A 20,943-nucleotide genomic window follows, 5' to 3' on the forward strand; every position below is an offset into this window, starting at 1 on the left:
CACACAAAAACTAAAACAAACACATTTTATAATTTAAGACAATGTAGAGTTTGGAAATACGGAATCGTTTTTCATCCACTTGCATATGTCGATATGCCCAGCCAGAGAAACCCCCAGCCCAGCCAGAGAAACACACCCGCAATCAGCTCCGGGGAAGTACAGCTCCGGTCAGGAGTACTTTCCCGTTCGACAAAGGCTCTTTTCGGGTAGCAGCAGACGCCAGGAAGGTGTAGCCTACATCTGGACAGCTACTGTACAGGTGCGTCCCGGCTGACAGTGTTCCCCCTCCACAGCGACTACACTTCTGTCATGCACGATGAAAAGCGCTCCCAAGCGGGCCAATGCGTCTCAGCGGGCCGCTCAAACTGGGACATGTTTTCATCCCAGGGTTTATAAATACCGCCGATTTAAAAAAGGAAACAGGACTGCGAAGCAGAGCGGGGGGTTCGCTGTTGAAGTATTCCCCCGAAGGACTACGAGGTAAACGGATATTCTATAGGGAGAAACAGGCACCGGCGGGCCAGGTAAGTTTTGGAGTGGTGTAGTTTTTCTTTTAATGGAAACAAGCGCGTCGTTTAGGAATGCCGCTCTGAATTCGCACTATGCATTAGTAGAATAAAGCGCCCACGTTGTAATGTTAATCTACATAACGTTTTACTCCCCCCCCCCCCCCCCCTTTGACTCCAAACACTGAAATAAAGTCAAACGGACTAACCTAAACAGTCTGTCAGTTAAACGATTTTAAAAACGGCAAAACTGCGTAGAAGGGCCAAAACGATTCCGTTTACTTTCCGCTTTGTGAATTAATCTATTTTTATTGTTGTGTGAGGAGACATAATATCCACTTGATCAGATTGATCTGTTCTACTCCCACAAGAAGTACAATACTGTCAGTGCGTGGGAGGAGATTCATTTCTGCCAAAAGGGGGAGGGAACATTACAGATTAAAAGTGCTTCATGGATTTGCCCCAGATCGCAGATGCTGACACCAAGCGGATAATAAGTCAAGTCAGACTTTCCCGTGTATATTCCCACTCCATAAATTTACACACAAGCTGACACATCATGCATCACTGCTGCAGTGTTTCATGTCCCAGTAAATCATGTCATGTTTTCGGATGTCCTTACATATGCTGATGAACTGTTCTGAGCTTGATCAAGTGCATGTTAGCACTCTTAGTCTAGGGTCGTCTATTGTAACTCTCACACACACACACACACACACACACACACACACACACACACACACACACACACACACACACACACACACACACACACACACACACACACACACACACACACACACACACAAAAGGAAGCATGACAGTACAAACTTCAAACTCTACCTTAGTCCTCCCTCCTGATTTCCCCTGCCCCTCCTTTCTGATATCCCTATCCTTGTCTAAGGGATGCACTTATGATGACAACTATGTTTAGAACAGCATTTCATGTGTATTTAGCTAGTTTCTGGATTTGATGCTTTGACTTATGGTAGAACCTATGCACTTTGGGTTAAAAGCGTCTGCCAAATGACTAAATGTAAAATGACGCTGAATTTGACTGGAGTACCACACAAAGTGAATAGGTTTTTGCATGGCAACGGGCACTAAAAGTTCTGCTTTAACAGGATGGACCAGCGCAGATCACAGAGAGAGCAGGACGGCTACCGCACACCTTCCGTATCGGAGCTCCAGCACCTTCTGCTGGACAACATGAGTCCAAGAGGCCCGGTCAACCAGGTCTGGCCCAACATCTACATCGGCAATGCGTAGGTACCATAGCAACAGAACTCAGTACCATCGCAACAGAACTCAGTACCATAGCAACAGAACTGGGCCCCAATATCAAAACTATGCCCCAACATCTACACAGGCAATGCGTAGGTACCATAGCAACAGAACTGGGCCCCAATATCAAAACTATGCCCCAACATCTACACAGGCAATGCGTAGGTGCCATAACAACAGAACCCGGTACCATCGCAACAGAACTGGGCCCCAATATCAAAACTATGGCCCGACATCCACACAGCCAATGCATAGGTACCATAGCAGCAGCACTGGGCTGGAGTATAGGACAGGATTGGACAGCGCTGGTGTGACGTGTGTTTTTATTGTCCTCTCCTTGCAATGCCGCAGGGCCACGGCGCGTGACAAGTCCACCCTGTTCAACATGAGGATCACGCACATCGTGAACGCCGCCCACGGGCCCTACCACGTCAACACGGGATCGCGCTTCTACACGGACATGAGCGTGGACTACTACGGCGTGGAGGCTGACGACTGCTCCGACTTCAACCTCAGCCCCTACTTCAACCCCGTCGCCAAGTTCATACGGGCCGCCCTGTCACAGAGAGGCAAGTGAGCAAAGTGCACGGGCCAATTTCGTAACGTTCGCTCTTTAAAGGTACAACAGGTATGACTTTTGTGTTAAGACATTGTTGCAAGACCGTTGTAAATCCCATCCCATCATTGGAAAAGGCTCACTGACGTGTCGACTCACCCTCTGCCTGTGTTTATAGTCCTTAAATTCGGGTTTCTAAATGTGACGGGCCAGCACTCTACCAAAACATCGTATATCTGAACAATAATTCAAGCTCATTGGTTGATGAGCCTATTGTACCTTTAAGTTGAGGGCAAGGATATATTTCATCGACCCACACAGTCTGTGCCAGTGGTGTCTAACCTTATCCGTAAAGGGCCGGTGTGTGGGTGCAGGTTCTTGTTTTAGCCCAGCACTAACACACCTGATTCTACAAATGAACTGATCGTGGTCTTCAGTCAGGACATTGCACAGTACAATCAGGTGTCTTGGTGCTGGCCCGTGACAAGAACCTGCACCCAAACCGGCCCTTTTTCGGATAAGACTAGACACCCCTGGCACAGACAGTGTGGGGGGGGGTAGGGATGGAGTACCACTGGGCCCTCAATTTAAGGAGCAGATTATAGCTAATCCTATTGGCCCAATGGTCATCCAATGACATAAATGTTGTGCAATATAATTGTGTAACATAATTATGTAAAAATATAATAATTCCTAGAACATCAAAGCCAATGTGCTTTAGTGGTAAAATACGATTTTTCAGTAAACCCTTAGGCTGTTTCTGTAAGGGTTGGGTCGTCATACCTGGGTCACTTTTGGATTCAATTACTTTCCTGTGCTCCATTGATCATGCCTGGTGCAATTGAGCCAACCAAGAGGACCAGTAGGCTGGGCTTGCACTTTTCGTCAGTATTTCACAGGTTCCAATTTGATCCAGGCGTGGTTGCTATATTGTTATAGTTTAGAGGATTATTACTGTGAGAGGAAGGAGAATAAAGAACAGTGTCCGTATATCAGAGCATAGTAAGAGTTAACCGATTGCTTGGTGGGGTTGGCGTAGTAACAGTTGTGATTTTGCCCGTGGTGGGCTTGGGGCTTTGCCTGCAGGAAAGGTGTTTGTGCAGTGTGTTGGGGTGGTTGTGTGTTTGAGCAGTGTGTTGTGGTGATGTGTTGGGGTGGTTGTGTGTTTAAGCAGTGTGTTGGGGTGGTTGTGTGTTTGAGCAGTGTGTTGTGGTGATGTGTTGGGGTGGTTGTGTGTTTAAGCAGTGTGTTGGGGTGGTTGTGTGTTTGAGCAGTGTGTTGTGGTGGTTGTGTGTTTGAGCAGTGTGTTGTGGTGGTTGTGTGTTTAAGCAGTGTGTTGTGGTGGTTGTGTGTTTGAGCAGTGTGTTGTGGTGATGTGTTGTGGTGGTTGTGTGTTTAAGCAGTGTGTTGTGGTGGTTGTGTGTTTGAGCAGTGTGTTGTGGTGATGTGTTGTGATGGTTGTGTGTTTAAGCAGTGTGTTGTGGTGGTTGTGTGTTTAAGCGGTGTGTTGGGGCTTTACCTGCAGGAAAGGTGTTTGTGCACTGTGTTGTGGTGGTTGTGTGTTTGAGCAGTGTGTTGTGGTGGTTGTGTGTTTGAGCAGTGTGTTGTGGTGATGTGTTGGGGTGGTTGTGTGTTTGAGCAGTGTGTTGTGGTGGTTGTGTGTTTAAGCAGTGTGTTGTGGTGGTTGTGTGTTTGAGCAGTGTGTTGTGGTGATGTGTTGGGGTGGTTGTGTGTTTGAGCGGTGTGTTGTGGTGATGTGTTGTGGTGGTTGCGTGTTTAAGCAGTGTGTTGTGGTGGTTGTGTGTTTGAGCAGTGTGTTGGGGTGGTTGTGTGTTTGAGCAGTGTGTTGTGGTGATGTGTTGGGGTGGTTGTGTGTTTGAGCAGTGTGTTGTGGTGATGTGTTGGGGTGGTTGTGTGTTTGAGCAGTGTGTTGTGGTGATGTGTTGGGGTGGTTGTGTGTTTGAGCGGTGTGTTGTGGTGATGTGTTGTGGTGGTTGTGTGTTTGAGCAGTGTGTTGGGGTGGTTGTGTGTTTGAGCAGTGTGCTGTGGTGATGTGTTGTGGTGGTTGCGTGTTTGAGCAGTGTGTTGGGGCTTTGCCTGCAGGAAAGGTGTTTGTGCACTGTGTTGTGGTGATGTGTTGTGGTGGTTGTGTGTTTGAGCAGTGTGTTGTGGTGGTTGCGTGTTTGAGCAGTGTGTTGGGGCTTCACCTGCAGGAAAGGTGTTTGTGCAGTGTGTTGTGGTGGTTGTGTGTTTGAGCAGTGTGTTGTGGGGGTTGCGTGTTTAAGCGGTGTGTTGGGGCTTCACCTGCAGGAAAGGTGTTTGTGCAGTGTGTTGTGGTGATGTGTTGTGGTGGTTGTGTGTTTGAGCGGTGTGTTGGGGCTTCACCTGCAGGAAAGGTGTTTGTGCAGTGTGTTGTGGTGGTTGTGTGTTTAAGCAGTGTGTTGTGGTGATGTGTTGTGGTGGTTGTGTGTTTGAGCAGTGTGTTGGGGTGGTTGTGTGTTTGAGCGCTGTGTTGGGGCTTCACCTGCAGGAAAGGTGCTTGTGCACTGTGCCATGGGGGTCAGTCGCTCGGCGACCCTGGTCCTGGCCTACCTCATGATCTGCGAGAACCTCACCCTGCTGGAGGCCATCAACGCGGTCCGGAGACACCGAGACATCTGCCCCAACGCGGGCTTCCTGAGCCAGCTGCGCCGGCTGGAGCGCACCCTCGCCTGGGAGAGGGACTACAAGATGGCCGCCTACAAACCGTGAACAAGAATCTACAAACGCATAAAACGAAAACGTACGCGCCAAGGCAACCAATCCAGGCGGTCTGATGGGCCTGACCAGCATCGTTTTACATATTTAGCATTCTACACTCGGAGAAAAGGGGTCTCCGCTCGACAAACCCATTTTCAGTTCTTTATGGAACCCTCTATCACAGGTGTGAAGTGTGAAAGCTCCCGGACAAAGAACCCTTGACCTAGATGGGGTTCTTCTATGGAATTCCATGGTTCTATGGTTCTTCCAGCAAAAACTGGACAATCAAGGCAATCACTCCAAATGGTTTGATGGTCAGGACAGCCTTGTTTTACATATTTAGCCATTTATATTCCATATTTATTTGACGCTTTCATCCAACGTGACGCACAACGTATATGAGTATCATTTGGATGCATTTCACGCATTTTGTGTATATGGGATTGCCTTTCAATGTGTGCGAGTGTAATTTTGGATTTGTTTGGGGTAGATTTTGGAGTGATTTTGGGATGAAAATGGGTACAATTCTGGATTCTGGATTTTCGGATGTGAGGGTTAAATTCGGGTTTACATTTTTAAGGGCAAGATTCACTAAACACATGACCAAAGATGGTTTGTTTAAAAAAAAATGGGATACTTAATAAAAATACACTTTATAACAGTTCATAAACCTTCACCAACACTACATAAACATTCATAAATGCTTATGTCACTAACCACAAAAAGGCAGGTGGTGTGTTACTTAGTGTATGCTTGAATTGTGCCTATAAAGGTGCTAGTGTACATACAGCTTAAGGAGAGACCCAACCCCTTTGTATGAATATTTTTTGCGTGTGCTTATTGTACTGTATGTGTTGCCAAAAATGTCTCTTGTACCTGTAAATGGTCTTAATAACATGAGCATTTTCAGTGACAGTCTGGGTCCTCTTGTGTAATGTACCTCTGGAATCGGTTGCTGTAATTGAGTGCGAGTTCCGGACAATGTTTACTGTGTACAAACAGTGTATGTGTGTGCATGGATTAAGACATTTTCCTTTTTCAAATTCATGACTGATGACTGTTCAGTGTTGTACATGTAAATTTGGATGCTGTGTGAGTTATGTTGCAATGAATGTTGTATGTTTGTATTGTACATTTGTAAGTCGTTGCAAAAATAAAAATATACTGTACAATTAACATTTCAATCTTGATTGCTTTACATATATACATATATATATATATACATATATATATATATACATATATATATATATGTATATATATATATAGGCATCAGGGGCGGAGCTGGCCTATCATGTATGATGTGCAGGGCATGATGTGCAGGGCATGATGTGCAGGGCATGATGTGCAGGGCATGATGTGCAGGGCACTGTACTGCAGGTGACCAGTAGACCACTAGGGGGCTGCATGCCTCTCTGTGATCATGAACTACATACCAGTTCATGAACTTTATTGTAAAAAGTGTGACCTTCCACTAATACCAACATATAAAATTAAATAGCCGAATATCTATTGGGAAATATTTCAGGCACCTTCTACAATAAATATACCGCTGTCTTGACCCTTGAACTGACTGGATTCACAAATAATTAGAAATGTGAAAATTTTACATTTTAACTGAAACTGGATTCACGGAATTGAGGCAAGGTGTGGCAGTCCGTAGAACCCCCCCATTAATCCTCTCTGCATGGCACCGCAGAATCTGAGCTGTGATCGCCCCTCTCCTACCCTCTCTGCTGTCTACCCGTCTGAATAAAGCAGACAAGAAAACTCACATAAGGAGGATGGATCATCTACTTAAAAAAAAAAAAAAAAAAAAAAAAAAAAGAATTGAGCCCAACCCTGAAACAGTATACCAACACATACACCCATAGGTACACATGAACTCGAGTGTTTAATTAAGTGCCCTTATGTGGGGTAAGTGTGTGTGTGTGTGTGTGTGTGTGTGTGGGGGGGGGGGGGGGGGGGGTTAAATGCACTGGGGTGGTGGGGTAGGGGGGTAAGAGAATGCCAACTGCAAAGAGTCTCCAGTTTCCTGCGTTTAAGAATAGCCGCTGTGGTGCCCCCTGTGGACACAGCCCCACATTGCAGGAGCGTCCAGGCCCAAAGACCCCGGCCCTATAAATAGCATGACCACAGCAGACCAGCTGTCCTGCGGTCTGAACAGCGCAGACGGCCAGGGCAGGAGGTAAGCCATTCTCCGCCCGTTTCACCCACCAGATTCACAGCTCAGCTATGCAGGCAACTTAGCGCTTTAAATAGCGCCGAGACAAAAAACACCCACCAAGAAAACAGTTGATGCGTGAGCGTCTACTGAACGGCCTGAACTTTATAAATACACAGGACCCGGGAGGTCAAACTAGAACAGCTGCTGTTGTAATCACAGTGTCACCAGTTTACACCGCTGACAGAACGGCACATTCCCTTTGCTTTTCTACAGCTCCCATCTCATAGTTAAACACTAAAATCTCTCAATTATGCAGCAGACTAACTTGACCCATATTTTCCAAAAAGTATATATTGACGTTGATGAAGCATGTATACTCAGAAAGCACCTTATTAAGTATTTATTAGACTTTAGTCGTCTGCTGCTGTAGCCTATCCACTTAGAGGTTTGACAGGTTGTGTGTTCAGAGACGCTCTTCTGCATACCACTGTTGTCATGTGCGGTTATTCGTCTGCCTTCCTGTCAGCTTCGACCAGCCTGGCCCTTCTCCTCTGACCTCTCTCATTAACAACGCTCTCCGCCCGCAGGGTCGGAAACCACAGGGCTATTTGGAACTTTCTGGAATGTAAGCCCCTGACGGTTAAAAAACCGTTGACAGCATGGCGCAGGAAGAGACGGCCGACTCCGCACGCGGAGGCCGGTACTCCACCCCGAGCGTTCCCGAACTCCGGCGTCTCCTGTGGACGGACAGACGACCGGCCGGCCCTGTCAATCAAGTCTGGCCTGACCTGTACCTGGGAGATGAGTGTGTACCCCCGCACTGGAGCCTTCGCCAACCCCAAAATACAAATCACAGATTTCTGTGAACCAACTGAACGATTCTCTCCATCAGAAAGCACAACAGTTCACTCAAACACTATGACCTACTAACAGAACGAGATATGATAAATCCACACATTCCCAGGTTGCTTCTCTCTCACACAACATCCAAATATACATATACAACAGTGAACAGTCATCAGTCATGAATTTGAAAAAGGAAAATTTCTTAATCCATGCACACGCATACAGATGTTTGTACACACAGTAAATATTGTCCAGAACTCACACTCAATTATAGCTCTGAGACTAAGCCGGAGACAATCCTCCCCTGGAGCAATGCAGGGTTAAGGGCCTTGCTCAAGGGCCCAACGGCTGTGCGGATCTTACTGTGGCTATACCAGGATTAGTAACCTCCAACCTTGTGTGTCCCAGTCATTTACCTTAACCACTACGCTACAGGCCGCCCTAAATCGACTCACAGTCCCATTAGACCGAATAGGGGGACAATCCACCCTGCAGCAATGTGGGGTTAAGGGCCTCGCCCAAGGGCCCAACAGCTGTGTGGCTCTTAGCGAGGCTACACCGGGGCTTGCGCTGAATGCTTTATAAAATGTGCTGAGCGTGCGTCTCTCTCCGTGCGTCTCTCTCCGTGCGTCTCTCTCCGTGCGTCTCTCTCCGTGCGTCTCTCTCCGTGCGTCTCAGGGCCTCAGCGCGGGACAAGCCCTCCCTCTCCCGGCTGGGGGTCACGCACATCGTGAACGCCGCGGATGGGCCCCGGCGCATCAACACCGGCCCCCAGTTCTACACGGACACGGACATCCAGTACTGCGGGGTCGAGGCCGCAGACCACCCGACCTTTCACCTCCGACCTTTCTTCCTCCCGACAGCAGGGTTCATTCAGACAGCGCTGGCGCAAAGAGGCAAGTTCATCTGGGCCTCAATGACAATACCATATTACCTTCATATATTATATTATATTATATTATCATGATCCATTTCATCAAATCACATTTCTGCACAACATAAGCCGATCAAGAAGGAAAGAACTCACCTTCCCTGCAAAAAGGTCTTTTAATGAGACATAAAATATTTGTCTTTTTTATCCTCAAGTAGAAACTATTAACTTAACAAATGTTATACTTTTCAGGTAAAATTGTCTTCCCCTGTTCTGACATGAGTCAAACAGTCGCAATGTTTGGTTGTGCATTTGAATGGTGTGTTGTGGTGGTTGTGCATTTGGGTGGTGTGTTTGTGGTGGTTGTGTGTTTGAGTGGTGTATTTGTGTTGGGTTGGTTGTGCGTTTGAGCGGTGTGTTTGAGTGGTGTGTTGGGGTGGTTGTGGGTTTGAGTGGTGTGTTTGTGTTGGGGTGGTTGTGTGTTTGAGCAGTGTTGTGGTGGTTGTGTGTTTGAGCAGTGTGTTGTGGTGATGTGTTGTGGCGGTTGTGTGTTTGAGCAGTATGTTGGGGTGGTTGTGTGTTTGAGCAGTATGTTGGGGTGGTTGTGTGTTTGAGCGGTGTGTTGTGGTGGTTGTGTGTTTGAGCGGTGTGTTGTGGTGGTTGTGCGTTTGAGCAGTGTGTTGTTGGGGTTGTGTGTTTGAGCAGTGTGTTGGGGTGGTTGTGTGTTTAAGCAGTGTGTTGGGGCTTCACCTGCAGGAAAGGTGTTTGTGCAGTGTGTTGGGGTGGTTGTGTGTTTGAGCGGTGTGTTGGGGCTTCACCTGCAGGAAAGGTGTTTGTGCAGTGTGTTGTGGTGGTTGCGTGTTTGAGCGGTGTGTTGTGGTGGTTGTGTGTTTAAGCAGTGTGTTGTGGTGGTTGTGCGTTTGAGCAGTGTGTTTGAGCAGTGTGTTGTGGTGGTTGTGTGTTTGAGCGGTGTGTTGTGGTGATGTGTTGTGGTGGTTGTGTGTTTGAGCAGTGTGTTGGGGCTTCACCTGCAGGAAAGGTGTTTGTGCAGTGTGTTTGAGCGGTGTGTTGGGGCTTTACCTGCAGGAAAGGTGTTTGTTCACTGTGCCATGGGGGTCAGTCGCTCGGCGACCCTGGTCCTGGCCTACCTCATGATCTGTGAGAACCTCACCCTGGTGGAGGCCATCAACGCGGTGCGACGACACCGAGACATCTGCCCCAACGAAGGATTCCTGGAGCAGCTCCGAGACCTGGACACAGAGCTGGCCCTGCAGAGGCACCCTTAGGGTGGCAGGCTCCTCAGGAAAGAGATATTCCACACTGCACTAAGTGATATAAAGTGTTAGCAAGCATTTTAGGCCTCTAGACTTAAGATCTTATTTTCTTTTTTCTGAAGTAGAAAACATTAGCTTGTTTTATGTTAATGTTTGCTTGACAAGTTGCATTTTGCACGCGCACGCACACACACACATACACAAGCAAAAAATAATGTGGGCTACAAATGATGAGCAACCCACACAAGGGCATAAAATGAAATAAAATATAAATCATAAAAATGATTTCTACTGTAGCCAAATCAATCAGCATTGAGTGATATGGACAGAGGACTGAGCTGCATGTACTGCCAGCATACACACAGACGTAAAGTACAGCAGTAAGTGCCTTATGCGGGGCAACCCCATCCCCTGGGGGGCAGAGCGCACTGGGACGGGGGGGTGGGGGGGGTGGGGTAACAGAATGCCAGCTGCAGAGGGTCTCTGGTTTCCTGTGTTTATGAATAGCCCCGGCCGGGCCGTCAGCAGGGCCCGGCGCTCCCGGTGGACACGGCCGTGCATTGCAGGCCCAGAGAGCAACGCCCTATAAATACCCTTACCTCACTGTGGCCGTGCCCCCGACCGACAGCCCTCACACCGCCCCGCGGCCAGAGTGCAGACGCCGGCCGCTACACGGAGGTAAGCTGCTCCTCGCTGCTCCTCTGCTGCTCCCACCGACAGGACTAACAGCAGAGCAACGGACAGGGTGGATTACGTGCTTCACACAGGGCCAGGGGGAAGAGGAGGGCGGGGGGGGGAAACAGACCCGTGGATTCACGGACATGGACGCAGTCTTGAGGAGCTGAAATATTGGGTGATGTGGTCGACTGGCGGTCACGTTGTGTGAGAAACACAGCTAGCTGGAGTTCTCCAAAACCGCAGCGTCTGGTGCTGCCAACTTGTACCATTCATGTGTTATCGTGCTTCTGCACAATCCATTTCATAAAGGTATATTATTCAACATGATTTGGTGCATACACCGCACTGTAACACACATTTTACAATACTTTTAAGGGATAGTTTTGGTGACTAGTTTGGTGACTTGGAATTGTTTTTTTAATTTTTTTTTTTTGTTTTTAAAATAGTTTTTTGTAATAGTTTCACAATTTTCGTCCAGAATAAAGGATCTTTTCTCAAAAAATATTTACAGAAATGTTTGATTCATCAGCCAACTTTATACTTGTTTGCAATTGTGTGTTCATGCTGTAATGTAAAAAATACACAAACTAACTCCGAATCTGCTTGTACATTATTCCTTCAGAGGTTGGTTGTGCATGTAAATTGCTTCAGATGAAAATACTTTTCTGCGCTTTGCTGAGCTTGCCTAGTGTATTGGCTCCTTTGAAATCTGCTCAAAAGCGCTACTGGTTGCCTCAAGAGCACCAGGCAAGATCAATCGAGCACAGCAAAGTATTTGAATCCTAAACAATGACATATTTGACCCGGGTCTGCGGAGTTGACCCGCTGTTCACCGTTAGGACCGTCTCGGAACAGGAAGAACGTTCTGGAGCGTCCACATCCCTGACTGTGTTCGGTACAGGGCAGTTCCGCAGGAGTTGTTCGAAGAGTCCGCAGCGGAAAGAATGACGTCCAGCGGCACCAAGAGCGGCAGGAAGCTGAACGCGTACGCGGCGGTGAAGGCGGACCCCAGCAGTGACTACGCCACGCCGGGAGCCTTCGACCTGGAGAAGATGTTCTGGAGAGGGTCAGGTGCGGCGTACACGCACGTCAACGAGGTGTGGCCCAACACCTTCCTCGGAGACGAGTGAGTCTGGAGGAGCCCTCTTAAAACCTTAAAAGTACTCCCCACAGCAGGCATTACAGAGTATAAAGCCCTGCTCCTCAACTGGAGGGCTGAGAACTTCGCCTGGGAGACCAGTGTGTGAAGCCAGTCAGGCCAATGAGAAGCACTAACTGTTCCGTTAAATTACCGGGGAGAGAAGAAAACCAGGGCTGGATTTGGATTAAATCTTTTTACCGGATTTGAGTCGTATAAATAATTCAATATTCAATTATAATCAGGCAGATGTCTGGTTTGACCTGAAACCACTGATAACCGTCTGTCGTAGAGCTGAAACTGACCCGTTTAACCGTTGACCGCCGTTCTCTCCCACAGGAAGACCGCCCTGGAGCGCGAGAACCTGGAGAAGATGGGCGTGACGCACATCCTGAACGCGGCGGAGGGGAAGTGGAACAACGTGGCCACGGGGCCCCGGTACTACAGCGACATGAGCGTGGAGTACTACGGCGTGGTGGCGGAGGACATCCCCACCTTCAGCCTCAGCCCCTTCTTCTACCCCGCCGCCCAGTTCATGGAGCGAGCCCTCAGTGAACCTCAGAGTGAGTCGTCAACACACAACCTCCTCGCCACCGTTTAACATTTTAAATCTTCATTCTCTTCGGCCGTCTGTGGCACTTATTTGCTTTTTCGCCATTACCGTATGTCAGAATAGCACATGTACAATAATGAGGCAATTCACCCAAACAATGCTCACCATTTTTCTACCACTAAAGTGTACCTTGTGCTCACCACTTACCTACAAACTGACATTACCCAAGCCTGGTTTTGAAAGCCCCCAGAGTAATGACCCAGTAATGATCCATTATAGCCTACACAGTGACTACTCTCTCAAGTGGAAAAAAATCCTTTGTAATATTTTACGAATTTACCTTTTTCGCTAGTTTTCATTTATGCCTCTTCATTCCAACACAACTCAAACCAAAGAATTCCTAGGTAGCTCACGTCGTTAATCCCGTTCGTGAATGTAAGCGGCCGGTGTCTCCCGCTTTCAGACAAGCTCCTGGTTCACTGCGTGATGGGGAGGAGCCGCTCCGCCACCCTGCTGCTGGCCTACCTGATGATCCACAGGGGCATGACGGTGGTGCAGGCCATCCAGCACGTCAAGGAGCGCCGCTGCATCCTGCCCAACCGCGGCTTCCTCAAGCAGCTCCGGCAGCTGGACATCCAGCTGCAGCAGCAGAGGCACGGACCGCAGAACCGCCGGAACGGGGACGGAGCACAAAACCACCAGAACGGGGATGGAGCACAAAACCACCAGGACGGGGACGGACCGCAGCACCACCGGAACGGGGACGGACCGCAAAACCACCAGAACGGGGATGGAGCACAAAACCACCAGGACGGGGACGGACCGCAAAACCACCAGGACGGGGACGGAGCACAAAACCACCAGGACGGGGACGGAGCACAAAACCACCAGAACGGGGACGGAGCACAAAACCACCAGAACGGGGACGGACCACAAAACCACCAGGACGGCGATGGGACGGCGCGAGAGGAGCAGTGAGGCGCGGACAGATGGCGGGGGAAGTCGAGGAGTCACCGTAAAGGGGCTTTTCACGCGATCAGCGTCAAAACGCTCCACACGGCGTCAGGCCCTTCAATTCTTACGGAGGGAGCGTTGAAGCCCGACTAGCGCACATCTGAAAATAAAGCCAAGTTGAGCGCCGTCAGGGTTCAAATCGTTTAAACTTTGACCTTCGTTTGACGATGACCTTTCCTAGCCTGTCCAATCACATCGCAGCTGTGCACTGTGTGATTATGACGTCGACAGATGTAACCTACGCTACTAGCAAACGCAGGCAGAGCCGTTTGATGTAACTGCGTTAGGCTGGTCAGTGTCTTGACGTTTTAGGATAAATCAAAGCAAGTTCATAATTTAGCCTTTTATAACGTACTGCTATCACATATTGTTGCGGCTTGTGACAGTTTAATGAAGCAATGGCTTCCTGGTTGGACAAGTTTCAGCCAATGACGGCGCTCCACTCCTCCCATGCGTAGCGACCGCCTGACTTGCCGCTGAATGTAGCGTTTGATTCTCGTCACGTGAAAGCAGCTCAAGAGGGAGTGATGGCTCTCCCCCGCCTCAAAATGGCCGCTAAAGCCAAACGTCTACAGCGAGCTCCGCATCTGCAATCTATCAAATGACCTGGAACAACAGTCGAGAATTTCTGAAATATGAAACAACTTTTTTTTTTGGCCAGTTGGTGACCAACACTGAGGAATGCAGGAACACAGAATCCAAGAAATAACAACTTCACAGGGTTTCTGCGAGTTCATTTGGCATATACTGGTATATGGGTTCTGTGTTGGGACGTCTCCAAATGCATTCTTAACAAACTGCACAAAGGCTTATAAAGACTGAACGACAGCGTACTGAGGTTTGAAACATTCTTGCGGCTTTGCAACACAGACCGGGGGGAAATTGAACAGGATGGTATATCAGCCAAGTTGTCACATAAAACGCACTAGGTCCGTTGTGACAGGGGGGCGATTGTTACGCGATGTTTTCCGAGCACGAAATTGACAGGAAACCGGTCTGTTGAAATCCGAGGGGGTGTGCAGTGTGATTAAAGCAGGGTAACAATGGACCCCGTGTCACAACAGACCCCGCACTCCCCTACAACATGTTGCAGGTCTGACCTGCATCATGCTTGTACGGCAGTGTCTCATCTTGCTTTGACGCGCAAGCAGCAGATTCTTCTGTAACGGGAGGGCAAGGGGAATAGCGTGAAGAAGCTGGAATGTTTACAATTATGTAAAAAATAAAGAAATAAAAGAAAAAAAATGGCTGCCCGAAACCATTTTGAATGCATTTCACAATACATTTTCACATGCATTCACACTGCATATATTTCTAATACTATTCAGAAATACATTACATAAATGTATTGAAAATCTATAAATATATTTCACATACATTATACATGAAACAAACTTTTACACGTTTTCACCTGCAGGGCTGCCAGCCACAATTGGTCCAGGTGCAGTATGGTCAGTGCATGAACATACTACACACTTAGCCTAGCATAGCTAGCATCCCCTGATCATACTACACACTTAGCCTAGCATACCTAGCATCCCCTGATCATACTACACACATAGCCTAGCATACCTAGCATCCCCTGATCATACTACACACATAGCCTAGCATACCTAGCATCCCCTGATCATACTACACACATAGCCTAGCATAGCTAGCATCCCCTGATCATACTACACACATATCCTAGCATACCTAGCATCCCCTGATCATACTACCCACATAGCCTAGCATAGCTAGCATCCCCTGACCATACTACACACAGCCTGGTATCTGCTGATCATACTACACACATAGCCTAGCATCCCGTTTTGGACAAAATAACTCCAGTGTATTATAAAGATAAATAGATACTGATTTATGTTCATATATTTTTTTTTATTTCTGCCACAAGATCTCTGAAATGTTTTAGAATCGTACGCATACAAACATTGAGATATGCTTTAATATTTAGACAGAAATCAGTTTGCATTATAAAACAGAAAGCTGCCTCGTTTAAGGAAATTTGTTACAAAAAGTCATGAATTATACACATTTAGCAATAAAACCTTTGAAGCTTAACAACTGAAATGGGACAAAGTTTACAATTGTATTTTTTTTTTTTTACAGCATTAGAATTAACAAAAATATAGTTTAATTTTTCTCCCCCTTTACAGGGAAAACCTAAGAAGGCGATACATTTAAAAAATGGCTTTGCTATGAAGCACAACACTTGTACAGTACTCTTCTGATGCACTGTCACTAACAAAGACATCGCAGCATGCTAAGTGTCACTTTACATTAAAAAAATTAATGTACAATAATTTAAATATATAAAGGCATGAGTATAGAAGAAAACTAAATGCCATGACTGCCGTACAGGTACATGTAAAAGGCTCTAATATCCAATAATGCATTTGTAGCAGGCACATTATTTAGCTTCAGCGCGCGGTTCCACTTGCTGAAGCCGACTCCATTGGCAGTTTGGTGTCATGTACTGCACTCGTCGAAAGGAGATTATCGCTAATCCGATACGTTTTCATTTTTAACGATGTAAGGCTTTCCTACCAATAGGAAATAAAAAATAAAATAAAAAGCTCAGAATTCAGATTTTTCTTTCTTTTTTTTTCTTTTTCTTTCTTTTTTTTTTTGCATCCTTACCAAGTGCTGGTTTTTCAGGAAAATAAAAATAAAAATAAAAGAAAATAAATGTAATCCAGGGGGGGTAAAGTGCATTTCAAAAACAACACGCACTTTTTGAAGAAAATGCACAGGGAGGAGGAGGAGGAGACTGCGGACTCAGGGTCTCATGAAGGACGGGTTTAAGGGCGGCTTGGGCACGCTGCCGTTCATGTAGCCGTGGCGACCCGCGGGGGCGTACATCATGTTGCCGTGCGGCGGGGCCTGCAGTGGCTGCTGGGAGTACGCCTGCGAGCCCATCATGCCCATCTGCATAGAGTACTGCGGCGGCTGGTTCATGTAGGCGGCGTGGTTGCCGTGGTAGCCGCCGTTCATCATGGGCTGCGCCACGCGGTAGCCGTTCATGGCGTTGAGCGGCGCCACGTTCAGGGAGTTGACGTTGTAGGCCGGCGCCGGCATGAGGTTGACGCCCATGTTCATGCGCGGCATGGCGATCGCCCGGCCCGGCGTCTGCAGGGTCAGGGTCCTGTCGGGGCCTTGCATCGCCAGCGTCCTGCTAGACGCCTGCATAGCCAGCGTCCTCCCCGGCGACTGTAAGGCCAGTGTCCTCTCGGGGCCTTGCATCGCGAGCGTCCTGCTAGATGCCTGCATAGCGAGTGTCCTGTCCGGAGACTGTAAGGTCAGGGTCCTGTCGGGGCCTTGCATCGCGAGTGTCCTGCTCGATGCCTGCATAGCCAGCGTCCTCCCCGGCGACTGCAAAGCCAGGGTCCTTTCACGGCATTGCATTGCGAGCGTCCTGCTAGACGCCTGCATAGCGAGTGTCCTGCCTGGAGACTGTAAGGCAAGTGTCCTATCGGGGCCTTGCATCGCAAGCGTCCTGCCGTGTCCTTGTAACGCGAGTGCCCTGGTACGTGCCTGCATAGCAAGTGCCCTCTCGGATGTCTGCAAGGTAATCGTCTGACCGGGTCCCTGCAAGGCCAGAGTCCTTTCCGGTCCTTGCAACGATAGAGACCTTTCTGGGCCCTGCAAGGATAGTGTCCTTTCCGGCCCTTGCAACGATAGAGACCTTTCTGGGCCCTGCAAGGATAGTGTCCTTTCGGGTGCCTGTAAGGATAGTGTCCTTTCTGGGCCCTGTAACGATAGAGACCTTTCTGGGCCCTGCAACGATAGAGACCTTTCGGGTGCCTGTAAGGACAAAGACCTTTCGGGTGCCTGTAAGGACAAAGACCTTTCGGGTGCCTGTAAGGATAGAGACCTTTCGGGTCCCTGCAAGGATAGTGTCCGGTCAGGTGCCTGAAAAGCGGGAGTTCTTTTGGGCGCTTGCATCGCAAGGGTCCTCTCGGACGCTTGCATGGTCAGTGCCCTGCTGGGGGCCTGCATCACCAGGGACCTCTCGGCCCCCTGCACGTTGAGCGTCCGCCCGTGGGCTTGCATGGCAACCGCATGCGGCGCTCGACTGTAGACCTGCTGCTGCTGCTGCTGCTGCTGCTGCTGCTGGAGATGATGGTGGTGGTGGTGGTGATGATGAAGGTGATGGTTCGGGGGCAGCGGGGCGGACTTGGCGCGTACCGGGGCGTGGCTCTGCAGTCTCTGGGGGGACGGCGGAACGCTGGAGTTGGGCATCACCACGCCGCGCTGCAGCATGGCGGGCGGAGGAGTCAGATTCGGGGGCGGGGTCATGGTGGGGGCGTGCGCTTGGTGAGCGGCATGCCGAGAGGGCGGGCCCTGGGACAGGAGGCCGGCGTTCGTCAGTGGTGGGGGTAGAGGGGCGGCGCTGTTGGGGTAGGAGGCGATGTGGTGGGGGCCAGAGTGGCCGAAAGGCAGGATGTGGGGGTCCATCAGGCCGTTGGTGAGCTGCTGCAGCTTGGCCAGGCTGAAGGTAGCCGAGGGTTGGGCGTAATGGCCGGCGCCGTATTCGCCCTTGCCCGAGCGATCGTACAGCCCCAGGGCGATCGCCTCGGCCATGTCGGGCAGCTGAACGTGCGGCGCCGGGGGCAGGGTGAAGTGGGAGAGCGTCTGGGGGCCGCTGGGCGGCCGCTCCGACACGCAGCCCTGCGGAGAGCTCATGCCGTAGGCCCCGCCCACGCCGGCGCGTTCGGCCAGCTGCTGGGTGACGGCGCAGCTGCTCTGCGACAGGCCGCCGTAGGAGCAGCTGTTCTGGGCGGAGCCGGCGCCCAGCGTGGAGTCGTAGCTGCTGGGGTTCTCGTAGTTCTCCGTGGTGCTCTCGATGCTGCCCAGGTCGCTGAAGCCGCTGTCCGCCACCTGCTGCGAGTGGTCGGAGACGGACGGCACGTCCATCATGGGGCTGGCCTCCAGGTTCTGCAGCGAGGGCGCGGACACGGTGCTGTGGGCGGGGCTGATCTGCGCGTAGCCACTCTCCAGGCTGCTGACGGAGCGCACCGACTGGCCGGGGTGGGACTGCACCGACGACACGGGGCTGCTGTGCTCGGACGGGAGGCCCTCGTCCGCGGGGCCGGCCGGGGGGCTCTGCTCGGGACGGGGGTACCCCGCCAGGCCCCGGCAGGCCTCCGCGCAGTCCGGGAACGCGCCCTCCTGCTCCGCCTCGCCCGTGAGCGACTGAACGGCCCGCGCCGTCTCCGGGTCGACCTCCGCACACGCGACCCGGTCCTGCCTCGCCGGGGACTCTGCGCGTCCCTCCTCCTCCTCCTCCTCGCGACCGCACTCTTCCTCAGACTCCGAGTCCTCCGGGTGCCGGGGAGACTCGGAGCCGGTGGGAGTCGGAGTGGAGGGAATCGGAGCGGAGTACGGCGTGGCTTGACCGCCATCGGGCGCGGCCTGGTCGTCCCGGTTACCCTCCACGACACTGGCATCCGCGTCCTGCGAGGGAGGAGGGGGAAGCTCGGGAGGCAGGTCCTCGGAAGTTTCCGGAGCGTTCGCGGCATCGGCCTCGGGCGCCAGGGCACGGCCGTCATCTTCATCGTCCGCGTCATGGTCCTCATTGTGGGTGGGCTCCTCCTCCTCTTCCTCCTCCTCTTCCTCTCGCTCGGCTGCTCGCACGCTGCACACCTGCTTCTCTTCAGCTTTCCGCTCTTCATCCTGAAGATGATCATTGTCACCGTCACCGTCGTCATCCTCCTCCTCCTCCTCCTCCTCCTCATCCGTTCCGGGGGCGTCCAGCACATCGTCCTGGCCGAACGGGTCGAGCGGGGAGTCCGGTTTGGGGTCCGGGAGCGGGGAGGACGGCTTGCCTGGCTCGGGGGCCACGTCGGGGACGGCGGGGGACCGTTCCCAGGCCTCCGGGGGCCCCTGGCACAGGCTGTGGCGGTCGGGCTCCATGGGGGTCTCCGGGGGGGTGTACAGGTTCAGCCTGAACCCCGCCCTGCGCTCCTTCAGCCTCCACTTGGGGGGGCCGCGCTTCAGGCCTTTCGGCCAGCCCTTCTTCCGTTTGGGAGGGTGGGGGCCGCCCGGCCTCCCCCGGCCCCCACTGGAGCCTGAGAGAGAGAGGGAGAGAGAGAGGGGGCGAGGGAGAGAGAGAGAGAGAGAGAGAGAGAGAGAGAGAGAGGAAGAGAGGGAGAGAGGGAGAGAGGGAGAGCGAGGACAGAAAATAAGAGATCACATTACAGACCTTTTCTGAAAAACATCCAAGACTTGGTGTATGGTTTGCCAGGTGGCACTTCCTTAATAAGGAGTATCTATTCAAAATACGTGCTTGTATTCCCAATGCAAAACCTAAATGTTACAAATGAAGCCCCACCCCTACCGCCCAAGGCCAAATTCTTCTCTCAATAATGTTAGTTTCCCTTAACATTAGAAACATATATGAGACATATGACACTGATCTTAGATCGTATGGCTAAATACTTTTAAGAATATATGAGATTACCTTTGATTGCATGTTCAGCGTCATTTGGATAGTCGAGGTGTTTGTGATTGTCAGTGTTTTGGTTACTGGCGGCCCTGCGGCGCTTGGCCGCCCGCCGGAACGTTCCGTGACCGTCCTTCAGCGGGAACGCCGGCATCTCGTCGTCGGAGTTCTCGAAGGGCTCGTCCAGCACCTCCGTGGTCTCGGAGATGGTCTCCGTGGTGACGCTGCTGTTGATCCTCTTCCGTTTCCGACCCCGCTTCCGCTTCAGAACGGGCGACCGCTGAACAAGACAGAGAAAATATTAAGATTAACTTACATCCTAAACCAAGGCTAAATTAAGTCCTATAGACGACTAGCTATAGAAGACTACACTTGACTGGGACCTGGAAGGTTGGCGACTCACTCCCCGGTGTACATTACATTACATTACATTATTGGCATTTGGCAGACGCTCTTATCCAGAGCGACGTACAGGTGATTAGACTAAGCAGGAGACAATCCTCCCCAGGAGCAATGCAGGGTTAGGGGGCCTTGCTCAAGGGCCTCAACGGCTGTGCGGATCTTATTGTGGCTACACCGGGATTAGAACCACCGACCTTGCGTGTCCCAGTCATTTACCTTAACCACTACGCTACAGGCCGCCCTATAAGCCACAATAAGATCCACACAGCTGATTGGCCCTTGAGGAAGGCCCTTAAACCCCACATTTCTCCAGGGGGCATTGGCACCTGCTTAGTCCAAACAACTAAGTTGCTTTGGATAATAGCGTCAGCTAAACAACTCATCTAATGTATCATAGCAATGTATCTTTAAAAACATTCCCCCAAGAAAATTTTCCAGAGTCTGTAGTTTGGAATTACTACTCTAGGCGG

General features: G+C 50.4%; 4 protein-coding genes across 9 annotated transcripts in view; 3 read left to right on the forward strand and 1 right to left on the reverse strand.

The window, feature by feature from the left end:
- Positions 1 to 55: 55 nt before the first annotated feature.
- LOC133118490 (dual specificity protein phosphatase 13B-like) lies at positions 56 to 6,261 on the forward strand. Of its 2 annotated transcripts, none has more exons than XM_061228544.1 (4): positions 56 to 259; positions 1,631 to 1,771; positions 2,142 to 2,359; positions 4,877 to 6,261. In XM_061228544.1, the coding sequence occupies exons 2-4, from the start codon at positions 1,632 to 1,634 to the stop codon at positions 5,095 to 5,097; spliced, it is 579 nt and encodes a 192-aa protein (XP_061084528.1). In that variant the 5' UTR covers positions 56 to 259; position 1,631; the 3' UTR covers positions 5,098 to 6,261. The 2 variants fall into 2 exon arrangements, with proteins under 2 accessions (XP_061084528.1, XP_061084527.1); XM_061228543.1 differs by lacking the exon at positions 56 to 259 and adding an exon at positions 301 to 524.
- A 981-nt stretch (positions 6,262 to 7,242) lies between these two features.
- Positions 7,243 to 10,626, forward strand: LOC133118662 (dual specificity phosphatase 29-like). Its single transcript, XM_061228813.1, has 4 exons — positions 7,243 to 7,273; positions 7,840 to 8,057; positions 8,777 to 8,994; positions 10,056 to 10,626. The coding sequence occupies exons 2-4, from the start codon at positions 7,912 to 7,914 to the stop codon at positions 10,253 to 10,255; spliced, it is 564 nt and encodes a 187-aa protein (XP_061084797.1). The 5' UTR covers positions 7,243 to 7,273; positions 7,840 to 7,911; the 3' UTR covers positions 10,256 to 10,626.
- Positions 10,627 to 10,809: 183 nt separating this feature from the next.
- Positions 10,810 to 16,165, forward strand: LOC133118028 (dual specificity phosphatase 29-like). Of its 4 annotated transcripts, none has more exons than XM_061227633.1 (4): positions 10,810 to 10,921; positions 11,823 to 12,047; positions 12,399 to 12,622; positions 13,076 to 16,165. In XM_061227633.1, exons 2-4 carry the CDS (start codon positions 11,866 to 11,868, stop codon positions 13,588 to 13,590), a joined length of 921 nt encoding a protein of 306 aa, XP_061083617.1. In that variant the 5' UTR covers positions 10,810 to 10,921; positions 11,823 to 11,865; the 3' UTR covers positions 13,591 to 16,165. The 4 variants fall into 4 exon arrangements, with proteins under 4 accessions (XP_061083617.1, XP_061083619.1, XP_061083621.1 ...); XM_061227635.1 differs by having other exon boundaries at positions 10,874 to 10,921; positions 11,739 to 12,047; XM_061227637.1 differs by having other exon boundaries at positions 10,874 to 10,921; positions 11,761 to 12,047.
- Positions 15,484 to 20,943, reverse strand: part of LOC133118027 (histone acetyltransferase KAT6B-like) — a 44,235-nt gene continuing 38,775 nt past the window's right edge. For both annotated transcript variants that reach the window (XM_061227631.1, XM_061227632.1), the window contains 2 exons: positions 20,090 to 20,351; positions 15,484 to 19,697 (listed from right to left, as the gene is read on the reverse strand). In XM_061227631.1, coding sequence (XP_061083615.1) covers positions 16,405 to 19,697; positions 20,090 to 20,351 — 3,555 coding nt within the window. In that variant the 3' untranslated portion in view covers positions 15,484 to 16,404. The remainder of the gene's footprint in view (positions 19,698 to 20,089; positions 20,352 to 20,943) is intronic.

This window comes from Conger conger, chromosome 18, assembly GCF_963514075.1.
Source record: "Conger conger chromosome 18, fConCon1.1, whole genome shotgun sequence".
Taxonomy (NCBI): Eukaryota; Metazoa; Chordata; class Actinopteri; order Anguilliformes; family Congridae; genus Conger; species Conger conger.

Excerpts from the sequence above, each read along its gene's own strand:
- LOC133118490 (XM_061228544.1), top strand. The coding sequence starts at position 1,632 with ATGGACCAGCGCAGATCACAGAGAGAGCAGGACGGCTACCGCACACCT. Across the intron at positions 1,772-2,141 it reads AACATCTACATCGGCAATGC|GGCCACGGCGCGTGACAAGT; the intron begins GTAGGTACCATA and ends GCAATGCCGCAG. Across the intron at positions 2,360-4,876 it reads GGCCGCCCTGTCACAGAGAG|GAAAGGTGCTTGTGCACTGT; the intron begins GCAAGTGAGCAA and ends CTTCACCTGCAG.
- LOC133118662 (XM_061228813.1), top strand. The coding sequence starts at position 7,912 with ATGGCGCAGGAAGAGACGGCCGACTCCGCACGCGGAGGCCGGTACTCC. Across the intron at positions 8,058-8,776 it reads GACCTGTACCTGGGAGATGA|GGCCTCAGCGCGGGACAAGC; the intron begins GTGTGTACCCCC and ends CGTGCGTCTCAG. Across the intron at positions 8,995-10,055 it reads GACAGCGCTGGCGCAAAGAG|GAAAGGTGTTTGTTCACTGT; the intron begins GCAAGTTCATCT and ends CTTTACCTGCAG.
- LOC133118028 (XM_061227633.1), top strand. The coding sequence starts at position 11,866 with ATGACGTCCAGCGGCACCAAGAGCGGCAGGAAGCTGAACGCGTACGCG. Across the intron at positions 12,048-12,398 it reads AACACCTTCCTCGGAGACGA|GAAGACCGCCCTGGAGCGCG; the intron begins GTGAGTCTGGAG and ends TCTCTCCCACAG. Across the intron at positions 12,623-13,075 it reads AGCCCTCAGTGAACCTCAGA|ACAAGCTCCTGGTTCACTGC; the intron begins GTGAGTCGTCAA and ends TCCCGCTTTCAG.